Genomic DNA, 20782 nt, shown 5'->3' with positions numbered 1-20782 from the left:
CCACTAAAGCAACATTCATGTAGGGATCTCGGCTGTTGAGAGCGTCTTCTGCAAAGCCCATCACCTAAAATTCTCTCCTGCTACCTGTACTTTCACTTAAGCAATTTTGGAAAGTAAAGGGTGAAAAGCATTTAAATTTACTGCAAATTTGCTATAAAGCAAAAAATGTAATGAACTTAAGTCGGAACTTACTAACTATCCACTGAAATACCGATCCTGCAAGAGGTACCTTGCAGAAACATAGAAATAATTTCCATTACTAAAATCAGTTTGGTAGCGAAGCAATGTTTACAGTTATTACACTACTCAACAAAGATGGTAGTGCATTTATAAATGTTTACACTATTATCTACACATAGCTTTCAATTGTCTTTGTATTTACTCTTTGTAAAGATGAGTTAAATATAAGATTGAAAGTAAAGCCCTACAGCAAGCAGTAGGGACCTTATAATCAGTAGTGAACATAAATACAGGCAGTCCCCGGCTTACGACGGTTCCGGCTTACGACGTTCCGAGGTTACGACGCTTTTTCTTAAATATTCAATGGAAATTCCGTCCTGGGTTACGACGCTTGTTCCGAGGTTACGACGCTGACGCTTCCGACGCTCCGACGTTAACGACGCTTTTAAAAAACGCATGCTATGATAAAAATCCTTTATAGTTTAGCACAGTACATAATAAAAATATGTTTTTGGTTACATTACAACAAAAATTTTGAGGTTATGATGATTTTTGACACTTTTTTTTTTTCGTATTTTTTGAATTTTTTTAGTGACGCCGCATATGCGGAAACTAGTTTTGGCGGGCGAATGAATACACTAGCTTGGGATGCGCAGTTTAAAACAGTCCAAAAGGCGCAAAATATAACTGGAAAAATCATTGCTTGTTTCCAGTACATAAATTAAAAAAAACTAAGTTTCTGGTTAGATTACAACACAAATTCCAAGGTTACGACGTTTTGTTATGCTTTTTAACGATACCTCATATGCAGAACTAGTTTTTGAGCGGAGGTGCATTAAAATTAATAAACGCTATTAAACTGTATGGTAAATTGACCGAACAACGACCTCGGACGGTCGAGGACGCCAAGCGTAACAATACGAAAGGACACCACTTCAATCGCGTGCCTGCCTGCATTTCACTAGGTTGTGTGCCGAGCGTTGCTGAAATTCCTTGCCATTTTCGCAAATTTACAATGCTCCTAAACGCCAAAGTACTTCCTCCGATGATAGTTCATCCAAGAAGAGGAAGGTCATCACGATGGAGGTCAAATATGACGTGATAAAGCGTTCGGAGAAGGAGAAAACTAACACCGAAATAGGCCGTTCTTTAGGCTTGAGCAGGACCACGGTGGTAACCATTGTGAAGGATAAGGAACGTATTCTGAAGCATGTTAAGGATGCTGCACCGATGAAGTCAACGGTGATAAACGAGAAGCAACGTAGCCAGAGCATTGTTGAAATGGAGAAATTGCTCATGATCTGGCTGGAGGACCCCAGAACCAGCGACGTGTTCCGGTGAGCTTAAGTGTGATCCAGGAGAAGGCTAGAGCGCTGCATGAGGCAGTAGTGAAAAAGTTTGGCGAAGGCAGTGCTTGGTGGTGAATTTTCCGCGAGTAGAGGTTGGTTTAAACCGTTTTAAGGCTCGTGCAAAATTTGCATAATGTGAAGCTTTTGGCAAGGTGAAGCTGCTAGTGCTGATAGCGAAGCAGCAGAAAGTTTTCCAGGTGGTTTGGCTGAGATAATTAAGGATGGTGGTTACACGGCTGACCAAGTCTTTAATGTGGATGAGACTAGATTATTTTGGAAAAGAATGCCAAATCGAACGTACCTTTCCAAGGAGGAGAAGTCAGCACCTGGCCATAAAGCTGGAAAGGAGCGAGCTGACTTTGCTGTTTGGGGCCAATGCGAAGTGGTGATTTGAAACTGAAGCCCTTGCTGGTGTATTTGGCCGAGAATCCCAGGGCTTTCAAGGCATTTTCAAGAGTAACTCCCTGTGATTTGGAAATCTAACAAGAAGGCTGGGTTACCTTAATGGTCTTCGAAGATTTGGTTCAATGACCATTTCGTGCCAGCAGTGGAGCGGTATTTGACTTCGAAGGGTCTGCCTTTTAAGGCCCTCTTAGTCCCTGGACATGCCCTGGTCACCCTTCAAATTTTGAGCGACATGCATCCTATGTGAAGGTGGGTGTACCTCCCACCCAATACCACATCGCTGATACAGCCAATGGACCAGGGAGTAATAGCTAATTTCAAGGCTTACTACCTTAGAAGGACCATACGTTTTGCTTTGAGGGCCATAGAAGCTAACAAGGAGTTGACACTGAAGCAATTCTGGAAGGGCTACAACATTGCAGATGCAGTGAAGAACATTGCAGTGCTTGGGACGAGGTGAAGACGACCATTTAAATGGGGCCTGGAGGAAACTGTGTCCACAGTTTTTTGTGCACAGTTTTGAAGGCTTTGACCAGGCAGAAGACGTCGAGACTGTGACGAGGAAGATCGTAGGGCTAAGCAAGAGGCTGAAACTAGATCTTGAACCTGATGATGTAACAGAGCTGCTGGCTTCCCATGGAGAGGAATTGTCTGCAGAGGACTTACTAGAACTTGAACAACAAATGATTGAGGAAGAGGAGGCGGCACCAGAGCCAAAACCAGGTCATTAACTGTGAAAGGCTTGTCAGAGGGTTTTACTCATCTGGAGAGAGCCTTGGCTTCTTTTGAGGCAGAAGACCCTAACGTTTCTAGGTTGACAAAATCAAGAGAGGAATCATGGATTTGGTGACTTTCTACAAGGAGACCCTGAAGGAGAAGCAGACGAAGAGAAGTGTGCAGTCCAGGCTTGACACTTTCTTTCACAGTCTCCAGTACCACCACCTCCCACTCCTAGTCCTGGTAAGGAATTCTGAACTGTTTTACTAATTTATGTGTTTACATAGTGTACATATTAAAATGTTAATTTTTTAATGTAACAACTAAATGTAAGAGTAAATTGTAACTTCATTTAATTTTTCATCATTTGTAATTTTATTGCAGAAGTGGTGACAGTTCCAGATCCCCCCCCCTGTACTACCGTGACAGTCCACCATCTCCCTGTACTACCTGTGACAGTTCCAGATCTCTCCCTGTACTACCTGTGACAGTTCCAGATCCCCCTGTACCTGGACCCTCTGTAAATCAGCCCGCCCCACCCATGTAACTGTACAATCAGGTAAGCATTTCATTTTTCTCATTTTCATGTTGGAAATTGTTTACACCCCCCTACATACATACGTACACTAACTTACATAGTGGTACAATGTGTTTGATGTTGCATAACCTTATTATTTTTTTTTTTTTTTCATTTCAGACACCCCTTTGATAGTGACAGTGACCCAGATGACCCTGAGCCTTTTCCATGGTTTTGATGCCTCGCCCTATACATCAGTAAGGAATCCTTAACAAATTTGTATAAAATGTTTTATAAATTGACTAATAGAAATTTTATTAAAAGTGTACATATGCTACAATTACATCCACCTTATAATATATTTTATGTACCCTATCATTCTTTCCAAAGATGTAGATGTTCCCTCATCAGTTGATACGAGTATCACCTCTCCAGAGCCCAAATCAGTTGATACGAGTAGTATCACCTCTCCCATTCCTTCAGGTAAAAGAATTCTTCATTTTTTATATTGAAACATACGTATTACACACTACATATGTCAAACAGTAATACATGTGCAGTAGTTTACAGTAGTAGTAACTATCATTTTTATATATTTTTATCATTCCAGACTCCCAAGCACCTGCCCATCCCACTCCATAGCCCAGCCACCCACTTCATGTACCATATGGCCATCCCAGTAAGCAAGCCAACCACTAGAATTTGGTAAGGACTTTTTTTTTTTTATTTTTTTTTTTAATTAATGTATTATTACATATGTAATAACCATGTTATGTATGTAACATTCATACTATATAATCATATGTACTATTACATTATCATTCCAGACTGCATGCACCTGTGACTTACATAAACCAGACCTCTACATAGCCTACATGTCTTCATTTTGCTGAAGGTAAGGAATTCTCAGTTGGTTGGTTTAATGTTTGCATACGTACAATAAATTTTGTACACCTAAGTGGTTACCTACTGTCCTTTAATATTAATTCTTCATTCCGACTGCCCATCATCCTAGCCTGTTATCTGTGATAAAGCACACTGAAGTTAGGTTTGGAATGCATCCTTATCATGAATGCTCTACACCTCCACCTCCATCTCCCACAACCTAGGTAAACAGCTTTGAGACTCACTAAAAGTTGGTAAAGTTATGTAAGGAATTTCTAAATTAAGTTTTATACTACATGTTATATGTGATATTAAACCACTGTATGGTGCATATTACTGTATGTAACTTACTATGCATAGAGTACTTACTGACAAAATTATTTTTTTGTACATTCCAGAACAACCCCTGAATGATGTAGGCTATGGGGCCACATAAGACTTTGTCCATCCAGGGTTACATTGAACGACAAACTTTAAACTAAAAGTAAGGAATTAATTAACATACATTAACTCTTTTAGTACTCTTATATACCTACAGTAATTAACATATTGCATTCACAACTTTCTAGTGTATATTTTGTACACTAATTTTGGTTACTTTTTCCTTCCAGAACCAACATTTTTCACACAACTCCAGGTTGTTACTAACAAATTACTACTACAAGTGTCATCAAGGGATAACTACAAGTAGAAGCTCCATTTTTTTTTAGATGGAAAAACCCTTCAGGAAAGTATACGTATCACATGTAACATGTAGTGTAACAAAGTATGAACAGTAAGGTTTTTTACATACAGTAGTACATATTACATACGTACATAAACTTTTTTTTACAGGAATTTCCAACCAAGTTTGATTATGTACATACATGTTATAAAACCACTGTACGTATGGTTACTGTATGTAACTTACTAAACATACATAACATGACTTAACTTTGATACTTTTTTGGTACATTCCAGAAAAACCAGGACCCCCTCCATGATGCAGGCTATGGGGCCACATAAAACTTTGTCCAGGGTTACTACATAACATATAAAGGTAAGGAATTATACATAGTGTAGTAAAACATACATTAAGTAAGTTTTATACGTACATACTAAAAAAAAGTGACCAAGATCTCTCACATGGGATAAGTGATCAAGGTCCCTCATGGAATTACATACATACTGTACACTCCCTGCTGAACAGGGGGTTGTAGACCAATCATTTTTATACTATGCATACCAGTTGATATTAAACCACTATATGGTGCATATTACTGTATGTAACTTACTATGCATAGAGTACTTACTGACAAAATTATTTTTTTGTACATTCCAGAACCCCCTGAATGATGTAGCTATGGGGGGGGCCACATAAGACTTTGTGCATCCAGGGTTACATTGAACGACAACTTTAAACTAAAGGTAAGGAATTAATTAACATACATTAACTAAGTTTTATACATGTTATATATGTGATATTAAACAACTAGTATGGTGCATATTACTGTATGTAACTTACTATGTCATAGAGTACTTACTGACATACTAATTATTTTTTGTACATTCCAGAACCCCTGAATGATGTAGGCTATGGGGCCACATAAGACTTTGTGCATCCAGGGTTACAAAGCAGGACAACTTTAAATTAAAAGTAAGGAATTAATTCACATACATTAACTTTTTACTCTTGATATAACTCAAAGTAAGGAATTATAAAACTAAAAGTAAGGAATTAATTAACATACATTAACTCTTTTACTCTTGATATCTATAATTTACATATTGCATTCAGGACTTTGTGTAGTATTTTGTACTAATTGTGTTATACTTTTACCTTCCAGAGCTACCAGACTGGGATTTTAGTGTACTCCAGGATCTACCAAATACTACTACGAAGTGTACAGTGCATAATATAGTGTTTAGTGTATAATCTAACCTAAGGATTAAGTGTAGTACATTGTGCTTTATAGTGTCACAAGAGTTTAATAAAGAATTATACCTTCAAGAACCATCCTTTGCCATTGAAATAACCACACTACACATCATGCAATATACTTGCATGTCACACAGGTAAGGTCTCTAACTTTTTCTTAGTTTAAGGCATATTTCCAAGTGTCGTTCCGGCTTACGACGATTTTCGGCTTACGACGCGCCTCAAGAACGGAACCCCCGTCGTAACCCGGGGACTGCCTGTATTGATTCAACAACAAACCAATATTTACGTCATAATCCGCCACTTGGCAGAGGGTAGTTAATCAATTAACTGCAATTGCACTGTAAAACTGAATGATTGATATACAGACTCCATTTAGAGACAACAAAACAAATGAAAAACTTATCCTGAAGCTTTTGGGCTGAGGCTACTTGACTCTTGGCATGTTATCACCATGAGTTGCAGAAATGGAATGAAGATTGTCTGCTGAGTGGCTCCTAACCCTCTCGTTAAGGGGCCAATACTGGTCACCTACACAGAAAATAGTTGCTAATGCAAAATTTGAATCTAAGCTGCTGCGAATACATGAAACTAATAGCTATGTAATTACTTAGTATGATACTTATATAAAAAAAATTTACTTATGTCCTAAGAAAAAAATTTAAAGCACTTATATGAACTGGATCATGAAAACAGCAAGAACTGAATCCAACTTAAGCAAAACTTTATAAGCTTACCTGCTGTTGTCTACTTGCGTCGCTATGAAGTTCTGCATCATCTGCAGCAGAATATGGGTCATACTGTTGCTGTCCACCCTCAACCTTCACCTGCTGTTGAAACTGCTGCCACTGCTGTTCTAAAGCAACAGGTCTTTGATCGGACTGATTACTAGGAGTGTAGTAAGGGGAACCAGAAGCCAGGTGATCATTTTTTTGGCGTCCCTAAAAAGGAATGTACAAACAAAATTCTTAATGGGTTGAGGGGCAAGGTCTGTAGATGATTGCAAATTTATTGAGCACACAAATTAATTATTCACACACTTGGCCAAAATATTAATGCAAATTTATTTTTCTAAATTCAGGAATGGCACTTGCTGGTATGTGTTATTCTATAATAAATCTTGTTAACATTTTCTTATATCTTTCTTTTCTCTCTCATACTTTGAAACTTCATTTTCCCCTGGTACTTCCTCTCTATTACAGTAGCATGATCATCCTCAAAGGGATTAACTAACTATATGTAACAACAAGAAAAATAAGGAATACTTGAAATACAACACTGTCATTCATTTCAAAGTGGTGAAACCACACATGGTAGTCCTGAAAGTAGGTACCAATTTTACAACATATGAAAGAATGATAAAGAAATTAAAAAGAAATTTACATAAAGCCAAAAAAGAACTAATTTCAAAAATTAAAGTTAGAGAGGCAACACAAATATGATGAAAAGAACAATCTCTATGAAAGGATACATATAGATATATACTAAGAGCCATCACTTCTTACAAAAGGTTTACTTCATGGCTTGAACTAATGCAAAAATATACATTCATAAAAGGATCACACACCTTCAACAAATATTATCAAGAAGGAAAACAGTCTAAAAGCATAGCAGAATCTTGCACAAACTGAAATAAAAGTAGGTGAGCTTACCTGCTGAGGCTGCAAAGAAGTTGTAGGAAGATGGCCTGTGAGTGAGCCAGGTGCTCCTCCAGGATATTCCATTTTTGTTGGAGGTGGACCATCTATGGTATTGGCAGGGTTTACTGGCATATATCCTACACTGACAACTCTTGGATGCTGTTGCGACTGAAGCTGGGTGTATGGCTGACTAGTTGTGCTTGCAGGATTTGAAGGATTGTATGCTTGTACAGATTGGTCAGGGGGTGGGTAGCCAGTACTTGCAGGTTGTTCTAAAACAGATTGGGATGGATATCCAGATGGATTAAGTTGCTGACTTGGGGCTGCACCAAGATAAGAAGATGCTGTTGCTGCCTGTGCTACCTGCTGATGCTGGTGGTGCTGCTGTGTTGGAGGTAATACCCCTGCCACTACCAACGGTTGGCTCACATTCATGTGGCCTGTGGAGGGTATACTTGGATCCTGGTTTACAAGCAACCCAACTCCAGAGGTTGTTGTTAGTGTATTTGCACCAGATGTCAACACAAAGCAGACATTAGCAGAAGTAGGGGTGCCACCTGGTGCTATAGCTAAACCTGTAACTGGGGGAGGGACTCCTATTGCCATGCTTGTACTGGGTGGAGGCAGGGTTACTGACACCGAAGGTGGGTAAGTGGCAGTTACTTCTGGATTCCCATGAATACCAACATTGGTATGAGGGCTGGTAGTACTAACAGTATTTGACATCACAGTAGAAAAAGAATTACTAACCCCTAATTGCCTTGCTATCCCTGAAGACTGAGCAGTACCATCACTAACGACAGGAGGTTGATTGATGGTCAAATGATTTGGAGTAACAGACACAGGTATAGTTTGAGGAGGAGGCTGTTGATGGATGATGGAACTTGGTCCTGCCTGTGGGTCATGTAATGGGACAGTATGTGACTGATGACTGACAGGCACAGGTGCTACTGGTGCTGTCACCTGAGTGCCAGTAGCAATTGCAACAAGTCGAGGACCATCAGAAGTATTGATTATCTGAGTACCTGGTGGAAGAGTAACGAGCTGAGTGCCAGATGAAGTGTGAACTAACTGTTGGTTTGGCACTGGTGCTGCAGTGGATACCACTGGGGGTGCAGTTAGATGCACAACTTGCTGAGACAACGTCACCACAGCTCCCTGAATCACCTCTTGTTGAGGCAAAACCTCCTGTGATACATTACTGCCACTAGCCTGAAGGTGTGGGGCCAGTAAAGCATGACCTCCAAGCTGACCCTGCATGGGAACAGGTGTTGGAGCCATCTGTGGGGGTCCTACATGTGGTGGTACAATCTGAGAATGTGCTGGTACTTGTGGGGGTACCATCTGGGAATGCAAAATCTGAGGTGGAGGGGCTTGTGGAGCTGAGAGCTGATGAGCAGCTACTGGCACTGAAGCTAAATGAGGCTGACCAACTGCACCACCAGCACCTGAAATTTCAATCAACATCCAAATATATATGATAAAGAGGCATTTATTAAAATTACAGGCATAAGTAGCTAAGACCTCTGGTACAAATGCTAATGTCCGATAGATAAAAAAAAAAAAAATCCTATTAAGTAACGAAATCCACTTGTAACAAAGATTGGTAAATAGCTAAAACACAATACTGTACCCTGGAGCAACTCACTTAGCTTCTAGTGAACATCAATTCCATTATAAAATAAATTAATAACCTACCCTTACTGGTACTTTGATATTTTCATTGTATCAAAAAATTTATTCATTTATTCAACCTCAGATATATATCTGCTAAATGACAGTACTAGACAGTGTAACAGTAAAACACAGCTGACTGCTACAGTTCTGCTTACTTACTGGGTATGCTTACAAGATATGTAAAATAAACAAAAATCATGCAATAGCAATAGTATATACCGTATATGCCTGAGTATAAGGCGACCTTTTAACCTTAAAGGTCGTCTTATATGCCGAGTACAAAAAGCAAATCTTAAATCCAGCCGAGATTTTAAATGATAGGGTAACCCCTGAAATGTTAATAGTTGCGTCAATAGTTAACTAGCGTCACAACTATCGACGCTGTAAACAAAACATGAAATAATGGTAAAAACCGTAGGTAATTCAAGTAAATCACTGGCGACACAGCTACTGATACTGTCAACAAAACAACTGTAATTACCGTGGATAATTACCATAATTAGACGTTAGGATGAGCGAGCTCTCACTTTGGTATAGGTGTACGATCTCTCTCCGTAATTCTAAAAACCAAAAAGCTCTATAAACCTAAATATTTTCTAGATGAAATGATCTATTTGCAAAAGTTAAAAGGTATTCCAGAACATAAACATTGTCATACTACGCCATTTGCATTTAATATTGTTTACATTTTCAAAATCTCAGCTGATTGAGTACTATCGATATCAATAGTGCCATTAGCTGCCAGAGGATATGTAACTCAGAGATACTTTTTCTTGTAAATTAACAAAGTTGAGCTTAAAATGTGCATAATACTTAATTATGGCATTAAGTGTGATTTCGCCAGTTCCAGACATCAATTTCGCCTGCTCTGTTATTCATTTTATTCAGCCTCAACTGTAACCTGCAGCTTTAATTTACTGGGATTCTTTCTTCACATGTCCATTGCGTGAGGAATGAGTATTTTATTTTTTACTTTTGGAAGCCATCATTGAGAATCAGCAGGGTCTAACACAACTCTAGTAAACACTCGACAGTTACGGCAAATGATGTCAGCAATCAGCTGTTTCTCGATTCTGTTGTTGTGTTGGTACAGGTTTAAATGGCTTCGTCAGTAATTCTAAAACCTGGAGTTTCTTAGAGGAGGATGGCGCATCATCATAAGTTGGAGAGAGAGAGAGAGAGGTTATTACACTGACAGATACCTATTAGCAAAAGTCGAATAATAGTTGTATATTGGGAATAATGATAAATTTAATAAAACTGTTGTTTTACTGCATCTAATTTTACTGCAAGCATTATTACAATATATTATCATATTATTATTATGAACAGAGCGATTTGCCATTTGCATTCTGGTTTTGTTTACATTTGTAAAATATCTGATTTCGTTTTACCGATATCATTACTCTTTGGTTGCCAAATGGAACTTATTTCAGAGATAAGTTTCTTTCTTAATTTATCAAAGCTGCGTTTAAAAACTGCAGCTAATTGATTTATAAACATAGTAAATTAAATGAAGTACATGTATGTTTTTGCCAGCTTCAGACAGTGCTTTTGCCTCCAAAACATGAGGTTAGCAATCAACTGTTTCTCAATTCTGAAACCCGGAATTTCTTTGTGGAGGATGGAATGTCATTTCAAGTACTAACCTTCCTTGAAAAGAGAGAGAGAGAGAGAGAGAGAGAAATGTACGTATTTATTAGCAAAACACAAATATTTGTGTACTGAGAATATTGACCATTTTAATAAAACTGTTATTTTACAGTATCTAATCAAATTGCATGTATTATTACCATATTATCGAATTATAATATGAGAACAACAACCTGCCATTTGCATTCTGGTATTGCTTACTCTTAATTCATACATTTCTTTTGTAAATTATCAAAGTTGGGTTTAAAAATGGCAGCTATTTTATTTATAAACGTAGTAAATTAAATGAAGTACGTGTATATTTTTGCCAGTTTCAGACATACTTTGCCTCAAAAATTCGTAGTTCCCAGTCAGGTTAGGTTTACGAGCACTGTTGTTTACTAAAGGCCAATACTTCCTTGGTAGCACTTTATAATCAAACTAAAGTGTTTTGTGATAGATAGTTTCCTAGTAATCCTTAACATAGGGATTCTTTCCAATTGTAAAGGAATACATTCATGGGGATCTACTTCCAACGGGTATTACTCCTATGATAGTGATGTAACAGGCGTTGAGCATTTGTTGTGTTGTTTACCATATATTTTTTCTAAGGAAATACAAAAGTATTTTTTATTTTGTTAGTAAGGTTTTAGTTTGCTAAACATTATAAAATCTTGAAGGTACCGATTTAACACATTATTGATACAATAATTCCAATGTTATTGTTATTTATTCATGTACTAAAAACTTACATCAGCTGATTGAGTTATGTAATTTAATAAATTGGGGGTCGTCTTATGTGCGGGGTTGCCTTATACGCGGGCATATACAGTATATATAAGCATGACATCTTAGTTTTAACAATTTTACTAAATAATATGCACTTACCATACCACCTCCTCCTCCTCCTCCTCTCTCTCTCCCCCCTATAGTATCTTTATTAACATTCATTTAAGGGGAGTGGCAATGCCATAAGGCCCTATTATAAAGTAGATGACAGTTTCTACCTTATGATTGAAGGGATTTACTTAAAATTTTTACCACTTATTCTACAACTAATAACTAAATTTCTCTCACGGGGAAATTTGGAAATTTGTCCTCTAAATTTATGTTTTGCAGTTGAAAAGTCATGATGTTCACTTTTTCAAAAAACAAAAAATTAAAAAATAAAAGTTCAACAGAAAAGTTATTTTCATGACAACAAAATAACAATATATAGTTATATGTCACTATTAAAGTTTCACTGAATTTGGTTGAGTCTTCTTGGAGAGATAACCTTTTAGTTTTTAAAAAAAAAGTAAGTTTTGAGAAAAAGGAAAAGAAAGTAATTTTTGGACTTTTAATAACTCTGACAAAACCTGGACATCTTGAGCAATTTACTACCCTAATATGATTACAGACAGCCCCAGATATTGGCAGGATTGGTTATTAGTGTCTTGGGGTTACGGCGCTTGTTGAATATTTTCATAACGGGTTTACAGCACCAATGACTGGTTGTCGGCGACTTAAGCACCGTGAGATCCTCATAAAATACAAACATAACGAACATGCATCTTTTAAAATGTTATGCTTTACTTAAAATACAAAGAAATCGATACATTTTTTTATTAGGAAAAATCAGCTGAGGGAAGAGGTAAGTTTATTTTGCCGTATTTAACACAATTCAGAGCGTTGTTCTTGCTTCTAGTTAGCGTACATAAACATATAGAAACTTTACTTACATGGGACAAGGTTATTTTTCATTATACAGTTTTATTTAAAGTCTAAATATGACTTAAATACATCTACATCCTGATAGAATCGCTGAATTACTTTCTATCATCAGCCTCTCCTGTTTTCCTATGTTTTGTAGAGGCGAGAAAAGCATTTGAGAGAGTAAACTACCTGATGCTCCAAAAAAACAGGCATACCTCTATATTTAATTGGCATTTTATATTGCTGGTTCTCCACATAGCAATTCTGTGTCAAATGGGGTAACGTATTGTCGTACACCTTCAGCACCCTAAATGGGCTTCGACAAGGGGGGCATTCTCTCTCCATACTTGTTTAATACACACACACATGCCCTGAATGTCACACTGAAATCACTCCCAATTGGCTGCAATATCAAGGAAAGAACAATTAACAATCTCTGTTACACAGATATGATCTCCAGTGGCTCATTGACACTTGCCACCAATATGCAGAGGAATTTGATATCCTAGACAACAAAAACAAGACCCAGTGCATGTTGCTGCTCCTGAGATCACTTAAGGATGTTGCAGAACTACAAATTTTCCTCAGAAATCATCGGCTAGAATTTGTGCATGAGTTTCCGTATTTGGGTCACAATATCACAGACAACCTAAAAGATACAGCAGACATAGAACAGAGGCATTGTGAACTATGTGCAACTGACAACATGATTGTGATGTTTGCCTTCTATCACTGAGACAAGAAACTGTTGATATTCCCTCATACTGGTACAGTATATATAGTATATACGGGTGTTCCTTTTGGATGAACTATACCTGAGACCATGAGACATATAACAGTAGTTCACAATGAAATCCTGAGACGTCTCAGAAACACTCCTCGTTACCACTCAGCCACGCATATGTTAATAGAAAACCGCCTGTATGAAAGGCGAACAATGTCCAGTCTGATCACCTGACCGAGCAACCGCAGCAATTAGTTCATACATAGCATCCTAAACAGTGAAGCCAGAAAAAGATCTAAATTGTGGGAAAGTTACGAAAATGAGGCATAAATGACTTAATCTCTAGTTTTGCAGTGTCATCTGTAGAATCTATCATTATTATTACATTTCTACCGTTATTTTTTATTACTGATATTTTCTTCTTTTTTTAGTTACAAATGTGAATATAATCAGTATGTTTTGTTACTTTAACTTTTCGTCTTTAGTCTTCTGGACCTGACTACGTACTGTAACCACCTAAGTCCCTAGCTGGAATTCGATTATATGCATCTCTTCACTAATTGTTATAATTTTGTATGTTTTTTTTACTACTACAGTAGTACCTCGAGATACGAAATTAATCCGTTCTGAGGTGCGCTTCGTATCATGAAGTTTTCGTATCTTGGACCACATTTTACATGAAAAATGGCTAATCTGTTCCAAGCCCTCCAAAAACACCCCAGTAAATTATATTTCCAGGTCTAAAACACATGTTCTAGGGTTACGACGCCGATCCGACGGAAGAAATATGACTCCAAAAAGGCAAAATACTGTACATACTTGAGTAATATTCAACTGCATGTAATGTTCAATCCCATTTTTACTGCATATATTAGGACTTTAGCATATGTCCCTTAGCAATAAGCCTAGCCTATGTTAGCGGTTGCTGCTGTAGCCTAGTCTAAGATTCTGACATCTAAACCTAAGAGCTAATAGCTTAGAATATGCCAATAAAATGTATAAATAATCAGTATGTACTCATTTCAAATAATTATTAATTAATCATTAACTATAATACACAAACAAACAAAAAAAAACCTTCCAATCGATTGTTTACATTCAGCTCTTACCCATCTTATGAGTACCGAACGAATGCCAAGCAATCATTTTTCCTAGCACACAGTAAGCCATAAATTTTCATTAATATCTCTCTTCAACTAATGAAACTACCTAACAGTATAATAACCATTCATTTCTATTCTTTATTCTATTTACCTAATGGAGATAGTGAGTTACTGACAGCTATAATGAAACATACGAATACGTAACGTATTAATAAAACAGAAGAATTCTAAAACATACGTATTTGTTGGCAGTCTGATTTATTCTATATTTTATGATATCTAATTCACAATTTTTTTATTAAATGTATTGCATGTACTCATTTCAAATAATTATTAAGTAGCCATTAACTATAATAAACAATAAAAAAAAAGCTTCCAATTTTCTGTTTACATCCAGCACTTACCATTATCGAATGATCGCCAAGCAATCACTTTACACAGTAAGCCATAAATTTTCATGATCTCTCTTCACTACTGAACTACAAACAGTAATAATAACCATTCATTTCTATTCTTTATTCTATCTTTACCTAATGTTTTTTTTTTTTAATAAATGTATTGCATGAATAAGTTTTTCAATTTACAGCATCCTTTTACCAATAGAATACTTAAAGCACAAGGGGTAGATGCTGACCAATAGGAGAGCAGGGACCTTAGGGGTGGACTAGCATCAGGATCCAATGGGGAGAAGCGGGAGGATGGTGGCAAGTTTACTCAGTTGGCGGCGAGGGAGTTTTAAAATTGTTCTCAGTGGTCCGGGCGAATCTCGGGACTTTACAGCAACAACCTTTCGTATCTTGAAAACTTTTTGTATGTAGAGCTGTAAAATTTTTCGTATTTGCTTTCGTATCTCAAGTTTTTCGTAAGTTGAGCCTTTCGTATGTCGAGGTACCACTGTACTAGTATTCTCAATATAATTCGTGTTATTACCATTACCGTATTATGAATACGTACAATCTTTTAAACTTCTTCAGCAACTGCGTGGATATTGCCAATTTATAATTTTCTATTGTTATCTGATGTATCTAAATTATGCATGTTATTGTCTATACATTGTATATTCCAAGTATATGGCCTTGAGCTGAAGTAAAATTTATTATAAATATTATTATCTTTTTTTTGGGGGGAGCATGTTTTTTGCAAAAAAAAAAAAAAAAAAAAAAAAAAAAAAAAAACAAAAAAAAAAAAAAAAAAAAAAAAAAAAAAAAAAAAAAAAAAAAAAAAAAAAAAAAAAAAAACTTCCATTTGTTTTTTTCACCCTATTTATTCATAATATGAGCTTTATGTATTTATCTTTTATCAGCAAGAAAACTACAGTAAAATGTATTCTTTCATGGCCAGTATTTTTAATTACAATTCTCCCTTCTCCATTATCATTTACGACAGTCCTCAATAGTGTGAACACTGTTTTCTCAGCTTCAGTTACAACTGCAACTTAAATTTAGCAGTACAGTGGAGACCCGGTCCTCGAATGTACTAGAACTCGAAACAATCAGATTTCAACAGAAAATTTTGAGTAAATTTTGCATCTGAGCTCAAACAAAAATTTGGAATCCGACCCAATTAATCATATGATTTTTGTAAACAAAAGTGGTTAGGACAGTCACTGCTAGTAGTGGTTCCCATGCCCATTTGTTGAGGAAAATGGTAAGAACCACAACTGAACTCGAGAAGATAATTGAAAATTATTATGAAAGAGGCATTCTGTGACAAACTTAAAATCCTGTTGAGATTTTTGATGACAGGCTAATCCTTGAAGTGTCAATAGTTGTGTCAATAGTTAACTGCAGTCACAACTATCGACACCGTAAACAAAACATTTGTAATAATGGTAAAAACCGTAGGTTATTCAAGTGAATCACTAGTAATACAACTTTTGATACTGTAAACAAATCAACTGTAATTACAGCTAACTGTGGATAATTGCCATAATTACACGTTAGGATGAGCGAGTTCTCACTTTGTTACAGGTGTACGATCTCTCTCCATAATTCTAAAAATCGAAAAGCTCTAGGACTAAACTAATATTTTCTGGAGAAAATGATAATTTGAAAAAGCTAAAATATAGTTACAGAATACGATAATAATTGTCATCATACGCCAAGCGCATTCAATATTGTTTGCATTCTCAAAATCTCGGCTGATTGAGTACTATTGATATCTTCATTGCCATTACACTTGGCTGGTTGGTAGAAGATGTGTAATTTAGAGATACGTTTTCCTGTAAATTAATTCAAAGTTGGGTTTAAAATGTGCAACCCAATACTTGATTGAATAAGGCGTTTGTGTGATTTCGGCCATTCTAAACATCAATTTTGTTTTGCCCCGTCCATTATTTTTTTTTCTTTTATAGTGATGGCAAATAACGTTGGCAATCTCAGCCGTTTTTCAATTTTTTGCTATGTCTAATCAAATTGCATGTAATACTACCATATTATCAAATTATACAGTGTTCCCCCATATTTGCGGGGGATGTGTACCAGACACCCCAACAGATAGTTAGAACCACCACTAAAGATGCTTATAACTGCCCATCTTTAAAGTTCAGATACCAAATGTACCTTAAATAACATCCTAGTTCAAATATACCTTAAATTTCTAACCAATTACTGCATTAATCTTTGAGGTTACATTATCAATATCATTTCAAAGTCATCTTAAAACATTTTACCATTAAAAATATATAACTAAGGCCAATAACAGAGATAGAGAGAGGAGAGAGAGAGAGAGAGAGAGAGAGAGAGAGAGAGAGAGAGAGAGAGAGAGAGAGTTACAAGGGTGTTCTCAGTTGTCTGTAGGAGCAGGTTTTACTGTGCATTCAGAGTCCTAATGATTTTTTCTAGCTTTCTTTTAAACTCTTCCACACTGTTGCTGTTTACAACTTCTGGTGGCAGTTTTTTCCATGTGTCACATATCTTGTATGTAAGGAAGTTCCTGCAATGGGATGTGTTGTATCTCTTCAGTTCTAGTGTCCCTCCATTATTTCTTGTCTGGCTTTAGTTTAATGTAAATAGGTTACTGTCTACTTTTGTTATGCCTTCAGTATTTTAAGTCCCACAATCATCATGTTTCTAAGCTATACATGTTCAGGTTCTTTAGTCATCTTCGGTAACCTACTTGCCTTATGGATGGAATTAACTTTGTGACTCTTGTTTGTACTCCTAATCTATTTATGTCTTTTCTTAGTGTTGGTGACCAAAACTATATTGCATAATCAAGATGGGGTCTAACTACTGATGTGTAGAGCTGCAGCACAGTTTCCTTGTACCTGTATTTGAATTGCCTCTCTATGTATCCCCACTAGTTTCTATGCCTTCTTTTCAGCTTTTATGCACTGTTTTTTTTGGATTTCAAGTCCTTGGTAATAATGACTCCAAGGTCCTCCTCTTATTCTACACTATTCATGTTATTCCCAAGCAGCAAGTAGCTGACATGAGAGTTGTTTATTCCTATTTGTAACACTTTACACTTATCTACGTTAAAAGGCATTTGCCATTTTTTTTTACCACTCTCCTATTTTCATTAAATCATTTCTCAAACTTTCGACTGCATCTCGGTCTGCTGCATTTACACCTAATTTGGTGTCATCTGCAAATTTGGCTATCTTGCTAGTTAAGCTTACATCAATGTCATTAATGTAAATCCAAATCAAGAGAGGGCCAAGGACAGAACCCTGGGGAACTCCACTTGTTACATCTGCCCATTCTGATTCTTCACCATTTACTTATGACTCTTTGTTTTCTATAAGTAAGCCACTCTTCGACCCAGTCTGCTGTTTCTCCTACAATTCCTAAAGCTCTAACTTTTGTCATCAGTTTCTTGTGTGAGACTTTGTCAAAGGCCTTTTGGAAATCTAAGTAGAGTATATCTATTGCTCGTCGTAAATACCTAGCATGTTATGAAAAAAACTCCAAGAGGTTTGATAGGCAGGATTTGTTTTGTCTGAAACCGTGTTGGATGTTTAACAATAAGTTGTTTCTATCTATATGAGCCACAATTTGATCTGCAATTATGGACTCAAAAATGTTGCAAACGACCGACGTTAGGCAGATTGGTCTATATTTTCCTGGCTCTTCTCTTAGACCTTTATTGTAAACTGGGGGCACATTTACTAGTTTCCATTCTTTTGGTGCCTTTCTTTGTTCAAAACTTTTCCTGTAGAATTTATATAGGTGAGGAACTATCTCCTCTTTTAGCTCTTAAATTTCCTCTTGGATGAATCCCATCCAGGCCAGGAGATTTGAACTTGTTGAGTTTGTCTATTTGTTTTTTAATGCCCTCTTCGCTAATTATTTTGTCAAGTGGTTTTGCCCTTCATATTAATATCAGGTTCCAGTATTGAGGTAGTCTCTTCAGTTGTGAATACACTAGTAATAAACTTATTTAATAACTCTGCTTTTTCCAAGTCTGAGTTTACCAAGTTACCTCTATTGTCCCTTAGAGGACCTATGCTACTTTTTACTGGTTTCCTACTGTTAACATGCACAAAGAATTCTTTTGAGTTTTCTTCACAAACCGATGCAACTCTCTTATCCTCATTTATCTTCATTTCTTACTAATTTGTCCACCAATCTACAGTTCTTTATGCCTGCTTGCTTCTATTGGTGTTGGGTGTAGGGTCATTGATTTGTGCCATGTCTCTTTCTCTTATCTTATCTTTAATTTCCCTGTTGAACCACTTTGGCTGAGGGTTGTCATTTGTTAGCATTTGCCTTATTAGTATACATCTAGAGCATTTTTCTGTATATTTCTCACGAAAGGCTTCCCAGTGCTTATCTATGCCTGTGTTCTCGTCGTACTCTAAATTTTTAACTTACTCCTTTAGCTTATTTAGGTCTTGTTGACGGAAATCTAATCTCATTAATATCTTCTTCTCTTTATTATGTTGAACATTAATTTGAAATGAGATGATTTTATGGTTGCTTTTGCCAGATTTGCACCTACTGAAAGGTCAGATACTAGATTATCTTCTGTTGATAAGACGATGTCTAGTTTGTTGTTTCCTCTAGTGGGTTAGTCAACCCATTGGTGGAGGAATTCAATTTTTACAAAATCTAAGTCTCTTTCCTTCTATGTTTGATGCGGATGTCATGGTGTCCCAATGTACTGCTGCACTGAAATCTCCAATTATCATGCAGAGTTTGTTGTTTATCTCTTGTCCTAGTAGTGCATACAGCTCCTCATCGGATATTTGTGATTAGTGGGGAGGTCTGTACACTATAGTCCATTCACATAAGGTAGATTCTTGTGCCTACGAGACGTTTGTTTGGCGGCCTCTGACTGGCTGGTACTGGGAGGCATACTGCTCGCTCAGTGGGTCATATTTTCGTTTGTTGCTTAGAAAACTAGCATTATGTTTACATTTCTTCATTTATCTCACGTTTTACAAAAGATAGGATAGTTTTGGTCATACCAAAGGATTTGGTATTAAATGTACAATTACAGTGGTCCCCCGTATTCGCGGGGGATGCGTACCAGACCCCCCCGTGAATAGTTAGAACCCACAAATGTTTGAAACCCCTATGAAAATGCTAAAAACAGCCTATTTTCTTAGTTAAAACTCAAGAAAAACCGACTAAAAATTTTCATACTTGGTTTTTTAATAGTTTTATCACAAAAAGTGCATTTTATGATGAAATTCATCAAAAAAAACCAGGAATTTGTGGATATTTATCATAGAAAAATACAGCGAATGCGCGAATTTTCCGCGAATAATGTGGGGAAACGTTCCCCAGAGAAATCCGCGAATGTGTGAGTTCCTCAAATCATTAAGTTAAAATACAATGGAATTACAACGAGTTAGAAGGAAGAGAGAAACATTTCATTCTTTATACCGGTTTTTATTTATCGTTGGATTTCATAATTCATGAGATGAAGATAAAATAAAATCTTGTGTTTTTAAACAATAAAATCACCCTGAATACGCTGGTGTTTTCAGATTTTAGATGCGTGTAATATGTAAAGAGAAAATGAAGAAATATGTCTAATTATGTTGCATCTGTACTTAACTGGGTTTGACAGTAATGCCAAGAGACGCCTCTCAGCTAGAGCCGTTGGCATATTGGCAGTTGCCAATTGGCGATTTGAGAAGTTTGCAGTTTCGAGAATATGTATTTACCGAATTATTATGTCATTACATTTTCTGTAAATAAATGCATACATTTCCCATTATGACTCTCGAACATTTTTACTCAAAGATCATATATGCCCGTATTTCTGGACATATCTGATAAAAAAAAGTAAATAATCAGATGGATGCATCTGGGTGTTGGCTTCAATTTAGTCTAGGTGGGAAATGTGCATGCTTTATGAGGCTCACTGGTAAATAACAGAACTTGTT

General features: G+C 36.6%; 2 protein-coding genes across 2 annotated transcripts in view; one reads left to right on the top strand and one right to left on the bottom strand.

The window, feature by feature from the left end:
* The window catches only part of LOC135222000 (trithorax group protein osa-like), a gene marked incomplete in the record, with an annotated part of 406131 nt that overhangs the window by 241494 nt on the left and 143855 nt on the right, over positions 1-20782 (top strand).
* Positions 6374-9861, bottom strand: LOC135222098 (mucin-2-like). Its single transcript, XM_064260268.1, has 4 exons — positions 9783-9861; positions 7624-9059; positions 6709-6912; positions 6374-6502 (listed from the first exon to the last, which is right to left on the bottom strand). Exons 2-4 carry the CDS (start codon positions 8953-8955, stop codon positions 6374-6376), a joined length of 1665 nt encoding a protein of 554 aa, XP_064116338.1. The 5' UTR covers positions 8956-9059; positions 9783-9861.

The sequence above is a fragment of the Macrobrachium nipponense genome, chromosome 3 (genome assembly GCF_015104395.2).
Source record: "Macrobrachium nipponense isolate FS-2020 chromosome 3, ASM1510439v2, whole genome shotgun sequence".
Taxonomy (NCBI): domain Eukaryota; kingdom Metazoa; phylum Arthropoda; class Malacostraca; order Decapoda; family Palaemonidae; genus Macrobrachium; species Macrobrachium nipponense.
Note: the sequence above shows the minus strand (reverse complement) of the source record. Positions and strands in the feature narration are given on the sequence as shown.